This window comes from Pipistrellus kuhlii, unplaced genomic scaffold, assembly GCF_014108245.1.
Source record: "Pipistrellus kuhlii isolate mPipKuh1 unplaced genomic scaffold, mPipKuh1.p scaffold_m20_p_2, whole genome shotgun sequence".
Classification (NCBI taxonomy): Eukaryota; Metazoa; Chordata; class Mammalia; order Chiroptera; family Vespertilionidae; genus Pipistrellus; species Pipistrellus kuhlii.
This window is the reverse complement of record NW_023425515.1, coordinates 4,963,000-4,986,023: the sequence shown is the minus strand read 5'-3', so window position 1 is coordinate 4,986,023 and position 23,024 is coordinate 4,963,000. Positions and strand designations below refer to the sequence as shown.

Below are 23,024 nucleotides of genomic sequence, written 5' to 3'. Positions count from 1 at the left end.
TCTTCTCTGAAATTAATAAAAATATACGTATTTTTAAAAACATTTAAAAACAAAGGAAAAAAAGAAGAAGAGGAAGCGGCACAGAGAACTCTCTCCCGATGGGCACAAGCACAAGAAAGGCGGTCTGCAACCAAGAAGGAAGGCCTTACTTTTGCTGTGTAAGCCCCAGTCTGTTGTCCTTTGTCCTGGCAGCTGAGCAGAGAGGAGGGCAGGAAGGGTATTTCTCTTCTAAAATAAAAACGTAACCCAAATATTTTCTCACAAAGCGCTAAGGACCCAGCCGTGGCCCAGCCTGCAGGCCACGCGGAGCGGGGGCCACGTTACCAGCACGCACGTTGAGCTTGATGTGGGGCACGGGCAGCAGGAGCCGCGGCCGGTCACTGGAGCGGGGCCGGGGGTACAGCGGCTGCGTGGAGTCGCCCAGGAGCTCCCGCAGCACCTGCGCCACGTGGTGCATCTGCACGGCGGGCAGGGTGGGCGCGCAGGCCACGCGCTCCGGCTCCTCGGCCAGCACCTTCTGCAGCTTGCAGTGGAACAGGCAGGAGGGGTCCAGGTTCTTGTACAGGTAGAGCAGCGTGTCCCACGTGACAAACTCCTTCAGCCGCAGCCCGTTCTCCAGGAAGAGCTTCACGAAGTCGGGCTTGTTGGAGATGAGGGCGGCCGTCATCATGGGATGCAGCTCTGAAGGCTGAGGGAGAGCGCCGTGGGGGGGCTGCATCTGGTCATCGCTCCCCTCACAGCCCCCCTCCCCCGTAACCTGGGCTTCAACCCCCTTGGGTGGGGACAACTGTGGTCTCCAGTTTAGGGAGGAGACACTTGGCTGGGCCACTCTCCACCAAGAGAAGGGCTGGATCTAGACAGAGGCCATCCTGCTCCTGCAGCATGATTCCTGTGGGACCAGTGACACCCCCTCCGTCTACCCCCAGGGCAGCCCCGAGAGGCCGTACCTTCCACTGCCGCTCATCCGTGAAGATCTCGCTCCGGGCAATGTCCACGCGGTTCCACGCCACTGCCAGCTTCAGCTGGTGGTCCCAGTTCTCGTGGCCAAAGTGGTCGTGGCTCCGAGAGGCTGCAGGTGAGAAACCCAGCATCCCAGGCTCCAAGCTGGACCTCGAAGCCGCTCGCTGTCCGTCAGCACCCCTGCCCTCTAACAAAGCCAGAGAGGCCGGGCTGGGCACCAGCCTCAGCTCTCAGTGATTTTAATTCAGCGAGTACAGGGCTCTGTTGCAGTCTTCCCCCCACCCCCCAACACACACACCTTTATACAAACTTTTCCTTCCACTGTTCGAACCAGGCGATCTTGGGTTTTGGTCGCCATCTGGCTCCCCCCAGCTCCCCTGCCCAGCCCACCTCCTGGTCAAGCCCTAAGCTGAAGGAGCACACAGTCTCCAGTCTCCAGAAGGTGGGCCCTTCTACGTTCACATTAAAACGTTCCCGCCACGGAGCTGTCCCACTCCTTTTCAGTCTTTTTTTTTTTTTTTACAGAGAGGAAGGGAAAGGGATAGAGGGTTAGAAACATTGATGAGAGAGAAACATCCATCAGCTGCCTCTTGCACACCCCCTACTGGGGATGTGCCCGCAACCAAGGCACATGCCCTTGACCAAAATTGAACCTGGGACCTTTCCATCTGCAGGCCAACGCTCTATCCACTGAGCCAAACCCGTTTCAGCTCCTTTTCAGTCTTCATTCCAAAACCACCACCTCACCCAGGTCACGCAAGAATTTTGCCCAACTAGTTTACGTTCTCTCTTTCGGGTCTAACATTTTCAAACACAGGTTGTTGTCTGGGGAAGGAAAAAATAAATAAATAAAAGAAGGACTCTGACCCTTACCTCACACCACACACAAAGTTAACTCAGGTGGGTCACAGACGTAAGCCTAAGAACCGTGCCCTTGAGTTGCCATGATGGATAGAAAGAAGCATTTGCAACCACGGGGATGGGCAAAGGTTTCTCGGGGTGCAAAGAACACGAGCATGAAAGGAACAAGTTGGTAAATTAAAATGCCTTAACGCTTAAGCCTTCTGCTCTTCAGAGACACCCTGGAGGAAATACAAAAGCAGACCAGGAGCCAAGAGAAAATATCCCAGCACCTACATCTGACAAAGGATTTGTATTAGAGTCTACCAAAGCTTTTACAACCCCAAAATGAAAAGACAACCAACCAAGTGAACATGAACAAGATGCTACCCACGTGGCCAACAAGCCCAGGGGCCAATGCTCACGATGTCAGTCATCAGGGGACCACAGGGAGAGGTCACCTCCCACCCGCCAGGGTGGCTGCAGCCTCGGACGGACAATAGATACCACACGTTGTCAAGGCTGCAGAGAGGTAAACTACCGGGTTGTTTTTTTTTGGGGAAAACGGTTTGACAGTTTCTTAAAAAGTTAAATATACACTCACCCTGAAGAACCCGTCATTCCACTCCTAGACGTGGACCCGAGAGAAATGAAAACAGATGGGCGTGTTCATAATAGCCCCGAACTGGAGGCAACCACAATGCCGCTCCTGACAGAGTGACACTCAGCCGCAAAGAGGAGCTAGCTGAGCTCTGACACCTGTGACAACGTGGAGCTATGCCAACATCGTCTCGCAAAAGCTCTTCATCGAGGTGAACAGAATTCTATAGTGTGCAAATCCTAAAAGGTACAGCTCGACGGCTTTTTACTCTATGGACACCTGCATGGCCACCACCATGATCAAGACGGGACATCCAATGCCCTGAGGCTTGCTCACGCCCCTCCCACTCAGCACCTGCAAGAGGGGCCCATGCCCACAGCGCTAGCTTTGCTGACTCTGAACATCGTCACTGGCTGCTGGGACTTGGTGCCCCACGTCCCTAGGGTCCATCTTTTTTCTTTTTTTCAGAGAGGAAGTGAGAGGGAGAGATAGAAACATCAATGATGTGCCGAAACCGGTTTGGCTCAATGGATAGAGCGTCGGCTTGGGGACTGAAAGGTCCCGGGTTTGATTCCAGTCAAGGGCATGTTCCTTGGTTGCGGGCATATCCCCAGTAGGGGGTGTGCAAGAGGCAGCTGATCGATGACTCTCTCTCATCGATGTTTCTAACTCTGTATCTCTCTCCCTTCCTCTCTGTACAAAATCAATAAAATATATATTTAAAAAAAAAAAGAAAGAAACATCAATGATGAGAGAGAATCATAGATCTGCTGCCTCCTGCATGCCTCCTACTGGGGATGGAGCCTGAAACCTGGGGATGTGCCCTGACCAGAATCAAACCCGAAACCCTTCAGTCTGCAGGCTGGGACCAGCTATCCACTGAGCAAAACCAGCCAGGGGCCTGGGGTCCATCTTGAGCCACGACACCTGTGGCAACATGGTATAGGATCCTTTCTCTCCCAGCTGGGCGCCGATGGTTAGACTCAATGCCCCCCTCCCTTGTCTTGGCCTTTGAAGGCCACAGCAGCCTGGGATGTCCCCAGGAATGAGCTGCCCGGGGTCCCTCTCTTGGACCTTTGGCCCCGTAAGAAGGCAGGGAACAGACAAACAGGTGCTTCCCCGCCCCGTCTGTGCCTGGACACCCTCAGACCCGCCCCCACCAGATGGGCAGGCAGTGAGCCGCGCCTCCTTATCCCAGCCCCACACGCTGGTCTGCTGCCACCAGGACGGAGTGCTCGCTCTGGTTCTGTTGGACCCGCTCTCCCCGGTTCTTCTCTGTTCCAGCAAGAATCTCCCTGAACGGAGGCCTTTATTAAGGTGACCAGACGTCCTGCTTTTGGCGGGACAGTCCCGATTTTTAACAATTTGTCCCACGTCCTGCGGCGTTTTAAAAAAGTCCCGATTTTGCTGAAACCAGTTTGGCTCAGTGGATAGAGCGTTGGCCTGCGGACTGAAGGGTCCCAGTTCGATTCCGGTCAAGGGCACGCATATTGGTTGCGGGCACATCCCCAGTAGGGGGTGTGCAGGAGGCAGCTGGTTGACGTTTCTCTCTTATCAACGTTTCTAACTCTCTATCCTTCTCCCTTCCTCTTTGTGAAAATCAGTAAAATATATATATTTAAAAAAAAAAAAAAAAGAAATAGAGGACATCCAGTTCAATGTGAACTTCAGAGAAGCAATGCATAATTTAAAATAAATAAATAAATAAATAAATAAATAAATAAATAAAAGTAAAATAATAAAAAGGTCCCAATTTTTTATTTAAAAATTAAAATGCCGCGGGACACAGGACAAATTGTTAAAAATCGGGACTGTCCCGCCAAAAGCAAGACATCTGGTCACCTTACTTTACACCGAAGTCTCCAGTCTAAGGTTAATCATCACGTTGGCTAGGTGAGGTTTTATGGACAACATTCAGTCCTTCTGTCACGGAGGGACACAGAGTGGACATACAGAAAAGAGGTCACGTCTGACACTGTCTCGTGGAAGCTTCTGCGTTAGCATCTGCGTGGGGTGTGTTCCAAGCACAGCCACGTGGAGCCAGAGGACAGGGAAGACAGGGAGGGACTCACTTCCCCAGCAGAGGGAGAAGAGGGAAGTGTGGGCCTGGGAAGCGTGGCCAGAGGGCAGAGGCCAGACCAAGCAGACTGCCCAGGGCTCGTGGTCAGAGGAGTCCCCTACGTGGTGACTCTGCTGAGGGGGGTGGTGGTGGGGGGGCAGGGAGTTCAAGCATGGAACCAAGTGTGGGGAGTCAGGAGTGGGAATTCCAAGCTTCTTTCTTTTTACCCTGAGATTTTATCAGAAACCGGCATGGCCACAAAGAGATAAATGACCACGCTCAGATTTCAGTTAAAAAGACAAATTGAGAATTCGCCTGCACCCCAACATCGGCAATGGGCACCCACCTGCCAGCCACCCTCTGACCAGTGTGTCCAACCGACCAGAACTCAGGGCCCGAACACCCTCGCTCTAGCTTCTCCCCGTGGCCCCCACCATGCCGGCCCCTCACCTTTCAGCAAGGCCTGCAGGATGGCCACGTCCACGTCCTGCTGGCCATCCTTGCCTTCCCGGAAGATGGTCAGCAGCTGCCGCCTCCGAACAATGTCTTGGATCTGCAACAAGCATTCCCCAAGTGGGGTCCCAGTGGTGAGCGGGCTCCTGCCTCCTCCTGGGGCCCCCGGAGAATGGAGGCCCCGGACTCGGAGCCAGAGCCCTGGGCATGAGTCCTGCCTGCCTGTGTGGCCGGGACCATGAAAGCTCTTACAACACAAAAGACTCCCCAGGCCCTGGACAGTAGAGATGAAGATGCTTAAGGACCAAATACGTGATCTTTTGCAAGTGGCCTGTGGTGCAGAAAACACAGCCACGGAGTAAAGAGTGTCCACCCTGCCCGTGAGCTAGTCTTGCTTTAACATAAGACTTCTCTCTTGGTCCTCCCGCCTGGGCCCTGCCGTTCCTCACTCTACCTGCCTGCCTACCTACCTACCTATCTATCCATCCATACATACATCGATCCAATTATCTACCTACCTATCCATCTATTAATCCACATATCTATCTGCCCACCCTACCTGTCTACCTACCTACCAATCTATATTGTCTATCTAGCCACCCTATCTATCTATATATCTATCTGTTTATCTATTCAGCCAATTCTCAGAACCCACTGTTAGATTCATTTCTGAGAACTGGCTGAATAGATAGATAGATAGATAGATAGATACCACACATATACCAATCATCTATCTAGCATCTATCTGTCTATGACATCATTTCCTGCCTGCTACCATTGCTGCTCCCCAAACCCCTTCACCCTGAGGCCAGTGTTCACATTCCTTCATGGCCCAAAAGCTTCAGACACTATCCCAGGCCCTCAGGCCGACCACACCCGGCCTCCCTCCTTCCCCCTCACCTCACCTGTCGCTCATGTTTCCAGACTGGCCATTTCCTACCTAGAAGGCACCCCTCAAACACCCACATCCACCCCTAAAATCCCAATCTTCCCCATCCCTCAGGGTGCAGCTCTCATGGCAATTCCAAAATAACCCTTGGCCTCCCAGTCCCACCGCCTGCCAGCCAAAGTGTCTCCTGAACTTAACCTGCCTTTGGTTCACATCACAGCGACCATTTTTGGAGTGCACACATGGAGACGAACACTAAGCCCTCTGCATAAAGGTTCTTGTCCCGTCCTCCCAGCTGAGGTACCACTGTCCCTGTCTGACGGGCAAGGAGAGCAGCGGAGAGAGGGCAGTGTGTCCTCCCGACTCACAGACTTTCGGTGCCGGCCGGGAGCCCCGTGATGAGGGCCGTGGCTGGTGTCCACGTGCACAGTGGCAGTGTCTGGGGAGAAGGCCACCTGCTCACCCTGCCGCCCACCACGGTGTACACCCAGCTTGGGATTTGCTGGGTGATTTTTTTGGTTTGGTTTGTTGTTTTTAATCCTCAGCTGAGGATATTTTCCCATTGATTTTTAGAAAGAGTGAAAGGGAGGGAGGGGAAGAGACAGAGAAACATCAATGTGAGACACATTGATTGGCTGCCTCCCACACCCCCCTGACCGGGGCCAGTGATCAAGCCTGCAACTGAGGTACGTGTCCTTGACCGGAATTGAACCCATGACCCTTCAGTCTGCCGGCCGATGCTCTAACCACTGAGCAACCGGCAGCTCTGAATTACTACTCATGACCATGAAGCTGGAGGCCCCCTCCTTCGAACCAGAGTGGCAATGAGGGGCCGCCCCTGGATGGCCCGGTGCCATTCCATGAGTGCCATTTTCATGACACACAAGGAAGATGGAAAAACACAGGCCCCTCTGGACAGCAGTGGGTTAGAGTCGGTTCTGAGAACTGCCTGAATAATTTATCAACCAACCAGGAAAGGCCCCGGGCCTGCCCGCCCATCCCCCATGGCTCCGAGGGGAACCCAGCTGGCGCTCACAGCCGACCTCAGAGTCTTCACGAACCGGCCTGCGCACATGGCAAAAACAGGCTCCAGAACATGCACGTCGAACAAGGGCACCCTGAGGCCAAGGAAGCGCCGACAAGAACAGGTCCCTGTGCCACCACAGAACCCGAAGCAGGGCCTGCTGCCATCCACAGAGCTGGCTGCCTTGACCTCCGCCCCCACCAGGGCCAGACGCCCAGCATCTCCCCCCACTCTATGGCTCCCGAGGGGGCGTCCTCCTTCACTTGGTCCCTATGAGTGTCCCCGTGGTCTCTGGCTGGTGGGCATGACCGCCCATGTGGCCTGAAATAAGACAGAGTGGGGGCTACAGTGCTCCACAGACTGGCCCTGAAAGGTATACATCAGGCGCTTAAGACGAAATTTCCAGGAATGTCTGCAGCCTGGCCCATCATCCATGGAGCCAGATAAAGGATATAGACCCAGTGACTTTGCAGGCTCACCTACTGTTGGGAAAACAGGGATCAGAGAGGTGCTGAGAATCCTGCCAGGAGACAGGGATCATGTGAGCTCAGGATGGCGGACCCCCAGCCCCGAGACAGCAGTCAGCATGACCAGAGGAACCAGGTTGCAGGGGGCTCTCCCCTGAGCTCACCCCGCTGGCCACGGGCTTCATGGGATGCTCCAGCCACACTCCTGGAGGCTGGGGTCATGGCTGTGAGTTTGCTGGGGCCCCCTAAAACCTGGATTGGGAAGATGGCTGCCTCTGAGTCCACTCCAAGTGACCCAGGGCCCCCAGTTGAGCCAGACAGCCTCCAAGTATCGGAGGCCTCCTGCCCTACAGTCTAGAGCAGTGGTCGGCAAACTCATGAGTCAACAGAGCCAACTATCAGCAGTACAACAATTGAAATTTCTTTTGAGAGCCAAAAACCAACTTCTGCGCATGGGCCATGAAGTTTCAATCGCACTCTATGTGCACCCCCGCACGTGGTATTTTGTGGAAGAACCACACTCAAGGGGCCAAAAAGCCGCGTGTGGCTCGAGAGCCGCAGTTTGCCGACCACTGGTCTAGAGAGAATGCCCCGCCCGGTCTGTCTGTAAGGGGTCCTTGAAGCTTTTCTGCCCATCTGTAGCTCTGCAGCCTCCCAAACACTCCGAAGTGTACCCTGAAATACTAACCCTGAGGATGCCCACGAGAGGCCCATGCCCACTGATGCCTCCGAGGAAGCATGAAGATGCCTCCCAGATCACCTCCTGGGGTGGGAGCCATGGGTGGCCCCGTCTATACAGGCTCTGCCTGCCTCCCCGTCCAGTCAACCCTGGAGCGCCTCCATGAACATACCGAGAGGCCCTGAGCCCCCCAGGCTCGGGGTGGGCATGACCAGGCAGCACCTTGGCTGCCCTAATCCCGGCTCCCCACTCCTCTGCTCCCTTCCTGGCCAAGCACCAGCATCCTGGCCTCCCACCCAGGAGCCCCTGACCTGCAGTGTGCCAGCTGGGCATGGAGTTCTGCGGGTGACAGGTTCCAGGCACGCCCTCTCGGCAGGACAGCGTGCATCCTCGCTGTAGCTCGCCCGCCTGCCCGGGCCCTCTACCCGCCAAGCTCGAAGCCCCCACCCTCTGCAGATCACTCCCGTGCCCACCCAGGCCCCTGGGGCTCTGTTTCTGGATCGCTCATGCCCCAGCCCTGTGGCCAGCAGCTCCCGGTGGCCACCGTGCCAGCCCGCCTCACCTCCTTTTCTTTTTTTCTTTTCTTTTTTTAATATATTTTATTGATTTTTCACAGAGAGGAAGGAAGAGGGATAGAGAGCTAGAAACGTCGATGAGAGAGACACATCGACCAGCTGCCTCCTGCACACCCCCCACCGGGGATGTGCCCGCAACCAAGGTACATGCCCTTGACCGGAATCGAACCCGGGACCTTTCAGTCCGCAGACCGACGCTCTATCCACTGAGCCACACCGGTTTCGGCCCGCCTCACCTTCTTGGTCCACTCCACAATGGTGCCCTCGGTGAAGGTCTCGAACATCTCCTGGAAAAACACGGCCAGCTTCTGCTGGATCAGGGCGATGGTGATCTCGGAGATGGGCAGGCCGGCCACCTGCGCGATGACGTCCGCCACGCGGCCGGAGCCCTCCACCACCACGCACGGGGTGCCGTGGGTGATGGCGTTGTAGATGGTCTGCAAGTCAGGGGCCGACCGTGAGCGGGACCCGGTCCCTCGCCACGCTCACGCTTCCCGAAAAGGGGAACTCTCTGACAGCATTTAACGCCTGAGCTCAGGGCTTTAGTGACATTCACTGAGAATACTGATCAGTGCCGCAGCAGCCCCTGCTCTGAGGGGGGAGACGGCCAATCCTGAGATGCTGGGGAGTGTCCAGCTGACACACCATCTCCTCCAGACCTGTCACTCAACAGCTCCAGAGCAGGACACCAGAGCATCTCCAGAGACGGGGTGCTGCCTGGGCCAGAGGTCCCCCCCCCCTCCTTCGCTGAGGAAGTGTCACAGTGCTAAGCAGCTTTCAAAGGCTGACACTCTGGCCCTGGCTGGTTTGGCTCAGTGGTTGGAGTGTCAGCCTGTGGACTGAAGGGTCTCAGGTTTGATTCTGGCCAAGGCACATTTCCCCAGGGACCCAGCATGATTGCAGTTCCGGGAAGGGGCCCCTCACCCAGTGGCAGAATGCCTGCCCGGGAGCAGGTGCTGTGCCATGAGCGGGAAAACCATGAGGAGGAGCCTGAGGATGGCGGGCGTGAGGACCAGATGTGTCCCTATCACCCCAGGAAACCCCTGAGTCTCACTTTCACCTCCTGGGGTGACGGAACGTTTAATGACGTTTTCTATGCTCCTGCGCCAAACTGGCAGGCTGGGCCGTCACATACGTTCCTGCATGGAGGTGCCACGGACGAGGTGAGCCACACACTGGGGAGTGGGCTCAGAATGAAGGTCCGTGGGCGGCGCGTTAACACTGCTGAGGAACCTCCGTGACGTCCAGCTGCCACACCCGTGGCTGCCCTGGTCCTGGAGGCAGAGGACCGTCACCCCATCCTTGCTGCAGTCCCCTCTGGAGCCCCTCTTACTGGTCCATCGCCCAGGGCCCTAGCTAGTGCCCCATCCTCCCTCACCTGGAGAGGGCCCACCGCATGGGGGCTGCCCCTTCTCCATCTCCTGGGGCAGCTCCTCACCCTCTCCTGCCAGTGACCAATAGGATGCTGGGAACAGCGTTGGGTCAGCTGTCCCCCCTGAAGCCGGACTTGACCCCCAGGGGCCCCTAACCACTGGCCAGGACTTACGTGCAGCGTGCCAGGTCCTCCCTCCAGCACCACACAGACGATGGGGATCTTGATGGCCACGCCTGGGACGAAGCACAGAGCCCCAGGGAGGGCATGTGGGGCTCCGCTCCACCTGGGATGCTGCCCCACCCCCTGCAGCTCCAGGCTGATAGCGAGGAAGTGTCACAGTGCTCAGCAGCTTTCAAAGGCTGACACTCTGGCCCTGGCTGGTTTGGCTCAGTGGTTGGAGTGTCAGCCTGTGGACTGAGGATCTCAGGTTTGATGTGGGACAAGGGCACATGCCTCAATTGTAGGCTCAATCCTCCAGGAGGCAACCAATTGATGTATTTCTCTCACATCGATGTCTCTCTCTCTCTCTCTCTCTCTCTCTCTCTCTCTCTCTCTCTCTCTCTCTCCCTCCCTCCCTCCCTCCCTTCCACTCTCTTAAAAATCAATAGAAAAATATCCTTGAATGAGAATTAACAATAAAATAAGTAAATAAGGCTGACGCTGTGGAGTCACACGTCATCCGCCTGTCCTACATAAGAGAGCAAATTCGTGATGGCTCCGCCACATGACCCCCCTGCTTTTCTCTGCAGCCCGTTCATGGCGCCTCGGGTCTGGGCAGGCCGTGGGACACCTCGAGCAGGTGGGCATAACGCACCGTGTGGCCCGGGAGCACAGCATCCGAACCACGGGGACCAAACCTCAGTCCTCTGTCCAGACACTTGGCCCCACCATGAGCCTTTCCTCAGCCTGCAGCCAGGAGTCCCGTTAGAAAAATCCTTCCCCAGCAGCAAACCTGCTCTAAGAGCTGCCGCAATCACACTGTCCCCACTCACTCCAGCCTAACACTCCCACCTGGGTCTCTCAGTCCAAACAGGGCCAGAGGGTGGCCCCGACCAGCAAGTCATTGTCACCTGGGAGCCTAGAAGCAGCTGCTGCCCACCTAGACCTGAGTCACAGAGCAGGGGCAGGCCGGTGGGGGGGGGCGGGGGGTGACTGACAAGCCTTCCAGGGGACTCTGCTGTGCAGGAACAGACCAGGGGCGGGCCCAAGGGGTGACTGACAAGCCTTCCAGGGGACTCTGCTGTGCAGGAACAGACCAGGGGCGGGCCCAAGGGGTGACTGACAAGCCTTCCAGGGGACTCTGCTGTGCAGCAAAGCTTGAGAACCTCTGCTCTCATGGTGCCTGACGAACCCAGGGACAGAGCCAGAGCCTGTTATCCCGGGTCCTGCCCGCACCCCAAACCCCGTCTCTGACCCCCATTGTCCGAGAACCCATCCCATCCCACCCACAGGGGAAAAGATGCCAGGCCCCAGGGCGCACTTTCTTACTTCTACCCGAGGTCGAGCTTGTAAAGTGACTGCAGGTTGGTCTCTGACCTGAGCGTGAGCAGAAAAGCCGGGGCCTGCCCTGACTTCCGGCCCCTGGCTACACGGGGCACGAGGAGAGGACCTCCGGACTCAGTGTAAAGACATCCACGTGTGCTCAGACTGTGCCCTAAGCGCCCCTCCCCGCCTGGGGGACGGCCAGGTGGCCGCCAGCTGTGCCCCCGTCACCCTGACCAGCCTGCGGTGCCCCTGGAAGCGCGCTGCCTCACCTCCTCTCTCCTTCGTCTGCTCCGAGATGAACTTCTCCAGCTTGGACCTCAGGGGGATCTCGACCCCATAGCGGCCGTGGGTCCCGTCGTCCACAAGGATGAAGTGGGAGTGGTTGCTGTCCAGGCAGGTCAGGTGACCCTGCCCTTCCTCGTCCATGATGTACTCGGCAGGGAAGCCGCCCTGGGGGTGGCCAGGGAAGAGTCAGACACGTGGACGGGAAGTTCTGGATGGTGAATGCTAGAAATGGGGGCAGGGGGGCAGGGAAATGACCCCAAGAGACTTCAGGCCCTAACCCCCCCCCCCTCCGAACCTGTGAATGTGACCTTATTTGGAAAAAGCCTTTGCAGTTGTGACCGAGTTAAGGATCTTAAGGTGGGAAGATTATTCTAGACTGTCCAGCTGGGTCCTAAATGCCACCATAACCATCTTCAGTCTGTGACCACAGAGACAGAGGCTGGAGTGATGCGGCTCCAAGACAAGGAAACCTGTCAGCCACCAGGAGCCGGGAGAGGCAGGAATGGCTTCTCCCTACAGCCTTAGGAGGGAGCAAGGCCCTGCCAGCACCTTAATTTAGGCCAGTGGTTGGTAAACTCATGAGTCAACGGAGCCAAATATCAACAGTACAACGATTGAAATTTCTTTTGAGAGCCAAATGTTTTAAACGTAAGCTATATAGGCAAATACATTGTTATTAACTTAATTAGGGTGCTCCTAAGCTGGCCTTTGCTAAAAACGCAAGGGGCCCAAATGCCGCATGTGGCTCGCGAGCCGCAGTTTGCCGACCACTGATTTAGGCCAAGTGATGCCGATCTCAGAGTCCTGGTCTCCAGGCTGCAGGGGAGGCCATTTCTGTGGCTCTAAGCTAGGGGTGTCGAACTCAATCAGAGAAGGGGCCAAAATCTAAAATCCAGCCTAAATCGTGGACCGAATGGTTTACTGAACAGTCATAAACTGTCATTGTGATGGAAACGCAGCGGAGTGCAGTGATGACAGCGCGGTGCGGGCCACATTGCAAGGCCTGGCGGGACGGATTTGGCCCGCGGGCCTTGTGTTTGACACATGTGCTCTAAGCCATGACATGTATAGTCACTAACTGTCCCAGGCAATGGCAGGTGCTCACCCCTGTGTGACCTTGGCCATGCCACTTCCTTCTGCTAAGTCCAGTTCACATCCGAGCAGCCGTTTGTTAGGGACCTTTTGTGAACCGATCCTGGAATCTTACAGCGGGAAACCAGAGTCCAGCCAAGCTAGCTGCTTGTCCCGGGTCACCAGGGTCTGTGGCATGGGGGACTTGAGCCCGTGTCCCCTTTATTCCTTCCAGCCTCTTCCCCTATGGAGCATTTACAGGCCGAGATGAGGGCCTGCCCGCTGCAGCGCCCTAAGACCCTGGCAGCACCCCTCGGAGCCTGCCCTCCCCAGGAGGGCCCAAGCGCTCACCATGGGGTGGACCAGGCCCTCTCGGTTGTGCACGGTGCCCCACGTGGCAATCCCGATGGTGACGACCTCTGCTTCGCTGCAGCTGCTGCTCAGGCTGAAGTCGCGCACGGCCTCGCCCACCTGCTTCATCACGCCGGTGTGGGACCCCCCGGTGATAATCCAGGCCCCTGGGGAAGGAGCGGAGGGCGGGCAGGCCCGTGGGTCCTGGTGTGCACCCTGCCACGCAGACACCGGATGCCTGGGCCTGTGCTTCTGACGCTCATGCCCGGCTCTGCAGGGCTTCCAACCCCATTTTCAGGGATAAGTTCAAAGAGACTCGCTGACAGAGACGCTTCACCGACACCTCCTCTCCATGCCCAGCAGGCACCACCATCGGGAGCTGCGTGGAGCCACATCTGCCCCATTGAGCAAGCCCAGGGATGGCAGCAGAGGGTGAAGGAGATGCTTCAGGCAGGTGAGGTTGGGTGAATCTGAACAGACACTTCTCCACTCGCCAGTTATGGCCTGCTGTCCCCGCCCACCTGTGGTCTGGCCTGCTGTCCCCGCCCACCTGTGGTCTGGCCTGCTGTCCCCGCCCACCTGCGGTCTGACCTGCGGTCCCCGCCCACCTGCGGTCTGACCTGCGGTCCCCGCCCACCTGCGGTCTGGCCTGCTGTCCCCGCCCACCTGTGGTCTGGCCTGCTGTCCCCGCCCATCTGTGGTCTGGTCTGGTGTCTGCCTCCCTGTGGCCTGGCCTGCTGTCCCTGCCTCCCTGTGGCCTGGCCTGCTGACCCTGCCTCTCTGTGGTCTGACCTGCTGTCCCCGCCCACCTGCGGCCTGGCCTGCTGTCCCCGCCCACCTGCGGCCTGGCCTGCTGTCCCCGCCCACCTGTGGTCTGGCCTGCTGTCCCCGCCCACCTGTGGTCTGGCCTGCTGTCCCCGCCCACCTGTGGTCTGGGCCACCTTAACCAGGCCTCTGCGGAAGACGCTCTTCAGCCGGGGCTTCATGTTGAAGTCCTTGGCCCCGCCCGTGACCGAGATGAGCAGGTTGGGGACGTCCAGGCCCCAGTGCTGCGTCATGAGCTGGTAGGTCACACTGGAGGGAGTGTCCTGGGAGAGGCGGACGTACTGCAGGGGAGTGAGGAGACAGCAGAGGAGCCCCCGGGTCAGCGGGCACCACCCAAGCCCCCCGAAACCCCACACCGGCCATGCCTAAGAGCCCTTTTGCCTGGTGGAGGTGCCTCACCCCTAGGTCTGGGCCCCATGAGTATAAAGAGTCATGTCCAGGGAGGACTCAAATAGAGAGAGAAGAGGGAGACCGAGGCCGGAAGGCCGGAGGAGAGGCCATCGGGAGTGACAGGAGCCTAAGGAGCCAGCTGTCACCCTCACACACACACACACCCCGCCCAGCTCCCCAGCTGGGGGCCACAGCACCCTCTCCTCTCACTCCTCCGAGGCCTGAGGACCCTGGTCCCGATCCCAGTGTCGCTGTAGAGCCGTGGTTATCGCTGACCCTTCTCCTCACCCGGTGCCACCTCCCTCACGGCAGCACTGTCTGGGTCCCCACCTCTGGCTGTCATGTGAGGACAGCTGTCCTCAGCCTCGTGTCCAGACACCTCGCCCTTGCTCTGAGCCACCCCCTCCCCCGACTGCATGTTGCCAAAGACCCCCCTGCCCCGGCTCTCAGGGCTCCTCCTGCTGTCGGGGGTGAGGCTGCCAGCCTGCAATCACCCTGGGAGCAGCTCCAGGGGACAGGGGCTTGGGGTGCACCCACACACGGCGGTGCTGACGCAGAGCAGCTGTGGGCTGGAGGACACGGGGGCCAGGGTGACACCACCCCAGCCCTCTCCCGGTTCCCCCTCCCTGGCCACGTGGGCGGCTCAGAGGAGCGAAGGGGGAAGGTGTCGCCCAGCTGGTATGAGGTTCAGAGGTTCCAGAAATCCGACTCAGAACCCAGAGGGTCCACCCCACCCCACAGGGCAGTGGTGCCCAGAGGCTGTGGCAGAAGCCTCCGGAAGGATGCAGGTGAGTGGGCTCCCAAATATGCAGGTCTGGGGTGCGGCCAAGAAGCCGCTCGCTCACTGATGCTGCTGGTCCAGGGACCCCCCAGAGGTCCGAGGTTCCACTGGGATCCCGCCCCACCCTGCTCGGCCTCCTGTGAAGCTCTCACCTCTGCTACCTGCCTCCCCAGATCCCCTCTCACCTCCTTACCACCTATGCCTGTGCCCAGGTGGCCCCCAGCCCTCCCAGGCCTGGCAAACCTCCAGGCCTCCCAGCCAGGAGATACCACTCCCCGGGCTGCAGCCCCAGCCTGCTCTGCAGTGGCCATGGAGGCGGGGAGCAGGTGTCTCCCGTTCGCCCTGTGCAGCCCCCACACACCCCATGCCTTATGCCCGGAGGGTGCTGTGCCCCCAGAGCTTTAGCCGGCTCCCCACTCCCACCCCGGACCTCTGGTCTACAGAAAGGGCAGCGGGGCGATGGAAACCAACCTTTCCCACCTTCTGGCTCAGGCCCGTGAAGACAATGTCGCCAAAGGCATCCGTCGGCATCTCCTGGACGTGCTTTTTGGGGTCCCACTCGTGGCCCTGGAAGGCCTGGGGCTTGATGGCCTCCTCCAAGTGCTGCTCGCGGGTGTAGCCGCACTCACACACCACCTTCCTGCAGAGACGCCGCGGTCACCACCGGCCCCAAGGGGCCCCCTGCTCCCCACTGAGGGTGTCAGAGGAGGCCCCGCAGAGAGCCAGGACTCTCACCCCCACCCAACAGCCAGAGGCCCCAGCCACGGCCACGGTGTCCGCGCTGGCCACGTGGGGCCGGCAGGAGGCACCCCTGCCCCACCCAGCCAGTGACACCTTGTCCAACGCCAAGTCCACAAATGTTCTAGGTTCCTTCTTTCCGATCATTCACAAATGACCTGAGAGACCAGACACAGGTGAGACCAAAAGAAAGAAAGTCTAAAACATGAGCCGGACGATGCCTGGAGAGACTCCCGGACCAGGAGAGAGCAGACAGATGTCTGGACACTTGCTAATCGTGTGACCTTAGGGGCTTTGAATTTCAGGCCCTCCATCATTAAATGGGAGAAATAATATATTCCCGATACCAACCCTGCCAAATGTGTGAAGGTCCAATGAGGATGTAGGTAGGCAATCACTTATAATGTTATTAATGCAAATTAACCAGGCAGAGAACCCAGGGTGGTTCAGAGTGTCCCCAACCCAAGGGTGCTGGTCCCCCAGCTGTCCTCTCACTGCTCGTGAAGTGGGGCCTGGCTACCCGTGTTTCTGCTGCTCATGGGGGAGGGGGGGTCCCGGGGCTGTGAGCACAGGCCCATGTGACCCTCCCCTCCAACCCTTTGGCAGACGCAAGGCGCTTTCAGACTCACAGGGACCTTTGGTGACACCTCGTGTGGCCTCCTCGATGTACGGGCCCAGGCAGGGAAGAGAGGGTGAGGGCCTGAGCTCCCACACTCTGGCCCCGGGCTGCCCCAGACTGTCTTGTGTTTCTAGCGGTCAGCCTGTGGCAAGCTGCCTCCTTTCCCTCCTCTGGCCATTGCCCTCTGATGAGATGAGAGCTTGAATCTACGTGGCGTTTCCAAGCCTGACGGTGCAGGAAACCACATGGAAACCGCTGACCCAGTCAGAATGGCTCCCAGAGCTTGGCCTAGATGGGCAGAAATGAGAATCTCTCCGCTAGCAGCCGTGAGAGGCACAGCTTTCCCCCATCGGGGGCCCTGCCTGCAGTCCGGCAAAGCTGCTGCAGGCAGTCACTCACACACACACACACACACACACACCCTCTCAGGTAACACCTGGACCCATAGGCCACTCCATCTGTTACCTCCCTGTAGCATCTCCTTGCATCGAACCCCTTATTAATAAAGGGGCTTCTGGAAGTTTTCAGAACCAGACGCATACTGAGCACTACTTCTTCAAAGTGGTCAGAAGCACCACAGGAGCAGAAACCCCATTTCTGCCTCAAATCCAACGTGTCTCTTCCCCTCCCCCCCCCCCCCCCCCCAGCCCTCACCAACCCATCAATATGTCTCCACGGGTTCAGAGTTCAGAGGAAAGAAGGGGCCAGGGTTCCATCAGTGAACCCTATAAACTAGAAACCAGACTACAGTCTCCAAAACATTTTTGAAACCCGTGATTCCTATACGGGAAGCCTTCCTGTGTATCCCAAGTTCCCTCCCAGGCTATTTTCATAAGCCTGTTTTCAAATAACTAAGGCTGGAGAACTCAATGCAAAACCCACAGTCTGTTGTCAGAATGTGTGGTAAACCTGAAACTCCGACCACGCACCAAGTCTATTCAAGGGCACCAGCCACACGCTGTCGGCTGGAGCTTGGTGGCAACTTTCCCTCCCTCAGCGTCGGTCCCAGAACCACCTGGGAGAAACGAAGCTCTTATCTGACGAGGAGGAGCCAAGCCAGGGTGTAGACCCCACACAGAGCCACGTGGCACTTCTAGTGACAACACCCTGGGCGTATCGTAGCATCCCAGAAACCAGTGATCATCCGCCTCTGATTCCGAGTCATACCCCTCCTCTATCTGCTCCACACTAGGACACGCCTGCTCCCATTTTATCCAGCAAATGTGAGCTGGATGCTGACTATGTGTCCATCATGGGGAGTAGGAGGTGACTCTGCCTTGGTCGGAGGTCAGGACTCTGAGGAGACAACTACCCAGAGTGTGGTGGGAGGAAGCGGTTACTCCCTGGGGAGTGGTCAAGGAGGGCTCCCTGGCAGAGGTGGCATCTGCATCAGGCCACCTCTGATAGGAAGAATAGAGAGGAGTTCTTCAGGTGACTAGAAGTAAGAACCAGTGTGGCCCGCTTGTGGCACAGCACAGCCTACGGTGTGTCTGCAAGGGAGACACGGCCTAGAATCTATGCCCTGTTCAACCTCAAGAATACCAACAGAGGAGGGTTTCTGGGTGACACGGTGGCTCTGGTCTTCATTTTCGGGGGAACTGTTTCCCACCGTGGCTGCACCATTTTACATTCCCACTAACAACAGGTGAGGGTTCCGTTCCTCCGAGTTCTCACCCACATCTGCCTTACTGGTAACAGCCCTCCTCACAGGTGTGAACTCTGATTTGCACTTCCCTGATGTTTAGTGACGTGGAGGACCATTTCATCTATCTATTGGCCACACGTATGTCTTCTTTGGAAAAGTATCTGTTCAGATGCTCTGCCCATTTTTAAATGGGATGGTTAGTTTTATATGGTTTTGTCATATGAGCTCCTCATGTATTTTGGATATTAGCTCCTTTTCAGATGTATTGTTTGGAAATCACTCCTCCCATTCAGTTGGTTGCCTTTCTGCCTGTGGATGGTTCCTTTCGCTGTGCAGAAGCTTTTTAGTTTGGCTGGTCTGTTCATCTGTTTTTTTCTTTTACTTCCCTTGCCTTTGAAGTTCACAAAATCCCCTCTGAAACCATAAGCTTAGTGGCCATGTTTCATATAGACAGTGGAATATCACTCAGTCATAAAAAAAGATAAAATTCTGCCATATGCCACAGCATGGATGAAGTTTGTGAGTATCGTGCTAAGTGAAATAAGTCAGATGGAAAATACAAGAACCATATGATGTCATTCACACATGGGATATAAAACAGAAAACAACAACAGAGCAAACAATGTAAAACAAACTCACAGACATGAACAACAACAGTACGGTGGTTCCTAGAGGGGGAGGTTGAGAAGAGGGTAAAGAGGGTCAAATACACAATGACAGTGGACATTAGATTTTGGATGGTGAGCACATCATAGAGCACAGGGATGTCAAATTATAGAAGTTGCATAATACCTGAAACTTATACAATATTATTAACCCACGTTATCCCAATCCTACCTAATAAAAGAGTAATATGCAAATTAACCATAACTCCACTCAAGCCACGCCCCATCCACGCCCCAAGCCATGCCTACTAGCCAATCAGAGCAAGTATGCAAATTAACCCCAATCAAGATGGCTGCGGCCACAGAGAGCAGTTGAGAGGCTTGGGTTTCAATGGAGGAAGCCAAGCTTTCCACACACCCAGACCAGCCTAGGCCTCCACTCAAGGCTACAAAGTTTCATTTATACAAGATACATAAAACCAAACAGAAATGGCAGCCAGAGTGAGCATGGGGCTTGGCTCCACTCCAGGCAATAAAGTTTCAATTGTAGAAGGTAAATAAATTACAGATACCAGGGCCTCTGCTTGGGTCACTGGGGGGCGTGGCCAGCCTGCAAACCACCACAGGCCCCTCCCTCAGGCTGCCTTATGCCCCAAGGGAACCCCCACCCTGATCCAGGACACCCTTCAGGGCAAACCAGCTGGCCCCCACCCGTGCACCAGGCCTCTATCCTATCTAATAAAAGAGTAATATGCAGCCAAAACCGGTTTGGCTCAGTGGATAGAGCATTGGCCTGCGGACTGAAAGGTTCGATTCCCGTCAAGGGCATGTACCTTGGTTGCGGGCACATCCCCAGTAGGGGTTGTGCAAGAGGCAGCTGATCGATGATTCTCTCTCATCGATGTTTCTAACTCTCTATCCCTCCCTCTTCCTCTCTGTAAAAAAATCAATAAAAATATATTTTTTTTAAAAAAGAGTAATATGCAGATTGACAATCACTCCAACACACAAGATGGCTGCCCCCATGTGGTCAAATATCCTGCCCCTATGTGGACACAAGATGGCCAGCAGAGGGGGGTGGGTCAGTTGGGAGGCACCAGGCCTGCAGGGAAGGGCAGTTGGAGGCAATCAACCCAGGTCTGCAACGGAGGGCAGTTAGGGGTGGCCAGGCCAGCAGAGGAGGGAAGTTGGGGGCAAACAGACTGACAGGGGAGCAATTAGACATTAATCAGGCTGGCATGGGAGTGGTTAGGGGGTGATCAGGCTGGCTGGCAGAAGCACTTAGGAGCAATCAGGCAGGCGAGCAATTGGGAGCCAGCAGTCCTGGATTGTGAGAGGGATGTCCGACAGCTCATTTAGACCCGATCCCACCGGGTCTAAATGGGCAGTTTAACATCCCTCGAGGGATCCCAGATTAGAGAGGAGCAGGATAGGCTGAAGGACACCCCCCCCCCCAACCCCATGCACGAATTTCATGCATTGGGCCTCTAGTAAATTTAATAAAACCATGGATGCCACTCCAGGGCACCCAGGAACAGGAATGTGTGGGGGTCCCTCTCCAGATGCCCTCAGGTTCACACAACTCAGGGGCACCCAGCTGGGGAGCCCTCGGCCAGGAGAGCAACTTCGGGCATCTTCGAGGCAACGTGGCCATGGCGGGGGCCCACGGAGGCGGCCTTGGTGGCTTTACCCATGCCCACTCGCCTGCGGCAGGGTGGGCCGGTCTGCCCGGGCCCTCCTAAGTGAGAAGTCTGAGCTGTGGACGTTCCCTGAAGTCCCTTCTGGTCCCCGAGCCCCGTGACACTATCCAGATGGACATGAGCTCTTCTCGAGGTGAGGAATGTGGAGCGCCGACCACAGTGGGTCCAAGCACCGCTGCAGAGTGACCACAGTCAGACCCTGAACAAGCCCCCTGAAATCTCTGCACCTCAACTGCCAAGCAGGGCGGGGCACGCCTCCTTCCCCACGGCAAGCTCCTGGGGTAGACGGGAGGATCCGAGCACCCCGGGTGCATACGGGGACCGTGCCCGGCTGAGGCCCAGGTCAGCCTTGCTCTCACCAGCCTTCCAAGTGGGGACAGAGCGAGGGACCTTACCCAGCATCAGACAGCTTGGAGCTTTCCACGAAGTACATGCATTGTTTCTTCTTGATGTTTTCAGGGATCCATGAGCTGAGGTTTTCCTGCTGAGGGTAAAATCAGGAGCACTCAGGCCTGCACATCCTACACCTCCTTAGACCCGGATGTTCCCAACCCCACAAGCTCCAAGGAGCGCTTTTCGGAAAAGGGAGCCCCAGGCCCTCCCACACACGGGTGAGAGCCACCCTCGCGCTCGGGTGTGTGCTTCGGACGGAGGAGGGAGCCTGCGGAAGCGCTCCCTCTTGGGCCCAACCTGAGTTTGCACAGCACCTACAGTCTGTGTCAGCATGCTTCCGGGGAACGCCTCGCCTCGGAGTGGTGGAAAGGTTGGGAGCGGGGGGGGGGGGGGGGGGGGGGGGGGACCTGGACACCTGTCCTGGTCCTGGGGGGTCAGCAGGCTCACAAGGACGGTGACAGGACCCGTGCTCAGCCCACATGGTCTTGTCCAAGGCCTCGTGACCTGGCCCAGGACTAGGGTCGTGCTTGGGGCTTCCCAGTCAGACAGAGAACAGGAAGTGGCTGCCAGGCGGGGTCAGGGGTGACAACTTACTCAGCACCTCCCAGTCAGAACAGGAAGTGATCGTGCACCCACTCGGGGGTGGGATGAGGAAACAAACTGGCACCTGCTGTTCTCTCCGGTTCTCTCTCCTCCTGGGTTTTCTGGGCTGCAGCCCCCAGGGCAGGGGTCTCAGCCCAGCAGGACACCCCCCTCCGTGGTCACTGGGCCCCAGGGTGCTCTGGGACCCCCGGCCCCTGGAAGCCTACCTTCTCACAGCTGCTGAAGGGGTACTGCGACCGCCTGCTCCTGCAGAGGCTGCTGCTGCTCCGCCGGAGGCTGGGGACCCGGCCCAGGTCTGCCACCCTCCGGGGCTGCACCCCGAAGCCGTCCTCCTGCGTGCAGCCAGCTCTCCGGGCCGAGGGCTCCATCCTGCCCGCCTGCTCCGGCCTCCACGGCCTCCCGCCTCCCACGACGGGCTCTGCTCAGCCTGGGAATGCGCCGGGGAGGACGGCTGAAACACAGAGGGGGCGGGGGCAGGGGTCCTGAGCGGGCCCGTCAGGTTCCTGGGGTGGATCCCGGCCGTTTGTCCGTCTGCCCGGAACCCTGTCCCTCCGTTGGGGTGCCTGGGCCGTGTGGGAGCACAAGCACATCCCCAGGCCCCAGGCTCTGTTCACAAGGGCTCAGGTCACTGGGAAGGGCCGGAGGAAGAGCTCACCCCACCCTCCACTCAGCACGTCCAGCAGCACCCAGCAGCCGGGCCAGAGGGAACTGGCCGGTCATGCGGGCACACCCCACATCCTGTCACCACGCTCCTGACGTGCGTCCACTGCTTTCATTTTCCAAAAGGAAGAGATCCTACTAAGTACAAAGAGTTTCAAATCGAGGCACAGCTGTCCGCCGACGGGACAAGTCCGGAAAAGGAACGGGTCTCCTTTTCTCAGATCCTTTGCTCCGGCGCTAATGCCACCGTTGCCATCACTGAGGATGAGATGATTTCCTTAAAGCCATGATGCTGGAGATCATGTCCTGGAATGTCACTCCCAAGTCACCCCACAATGTCACCCCCAAGTCACCCAACGTCACCCCACATCACTTCATGACACCCCACAACAGCACCCCATGTCACCCCACAATAGCACCCCATGTCACCCCACATCACTCCATGTCACCCCACAAAGCACCCCATGTCACCCCACAATAGCACTCCATGTCACCCCACAACAACATCCCATGTCACCCCACAACAGCACCCCATGTCACCCCACAACAACACCCACATGTCACCCCACAACAGCACCTCATTGTAGGGAGTGGTTATAGGGTTAGACCTCAGACTGACCTGATGGCAAGGTCACAAACAAGTCCCAGCTTGGAGGGCACTGCCCTCTAAGCATAATTAGGCTTGATCTTGTAACTGCTCCCTAGATCTTTCCTGGGTAGCTAATGGGCTGTGGGAGGGGCAGCAAGTGCTGTCAAAACAAGCAAAACTTACACGAACATTGTAAATACCTTGTTTGCCCCAACTATAAATAAAGCATCAGCCTTGTTATCTGCATCTGTTCTGTGGCCTCAGCCAGGCACAGAAGATCCACCCAGAGTCAGCTTATTCTCTTGTCTGTCTTTTCTCCATCCTTCACCACCCTCCCTCAGGCTCGCCGAACCCTTGGCTGT

The 23,024-nt window shown here is 57.1% G+C and overlaps 1 protein-coding gene across 5 annotated transcripts in view; it reads right to left on the bottom strand.

The window, feature by feature from the left end:
* TRPM2 (transient receptor potential cation channel subfamily M member 2) overlaps positions 1–22,153 on the bottom strand; it is a 46,752-nt gene extending 24,599 nt beyond the window's left edge. The window contains exons 1-11 of one of the 5 annotated variants that reach the window (XM_036445343.2): positions 21,620–22,153; positions 20,813–20,901; positions 15,591–15,750; positions 14,040–14,220; positions 13,115–13,281; positions 11,677–11,857; positions 10,094–10,155; positions 8,784–8,984; positions 4,911–5,013; positions 948–1,069; positions 335–688 (exon numbers count right to left, since the gene is read on the bottom strand). In XM_036445343.2, the coding sequence (XP_036301236.1) occupies positions 335–688; positions 948–1,069; positions 4,911–5,013; positions 8,784–8,984; positions 10,094–10,155; positions 11,677–11,857; positions 13,115–13,281; positions 14,040–14,220; positions 15,591–15,750; positions 20,813–20,901; positions 21,620–21,781 (1,782 nt within the window). In that variant the 5' untranslated portion in view covers positions 21,782–22,153. Of the gene's footprint in view, positions 1–334; positions 689–947; positions 1,070–4,910; positions 5,014–8,783; positions 8,985–10,093; positions 10,156–11,676; positions 11,858–13,114; positions 13,282–13,664; positions 13,670–14,039; positions 14,221–15,581; positions 15,751–20,812; positions 20,902–21,619 lie in introns of those variants that run through there. The other 4 variants (XM_036445341.2, XM_036445342.2, XM_045585292.1 and 1 more) reach the window with 4 other exon arrangements.
* Positions 22,154–23,024: the final 871 nt, after the last annotated feature.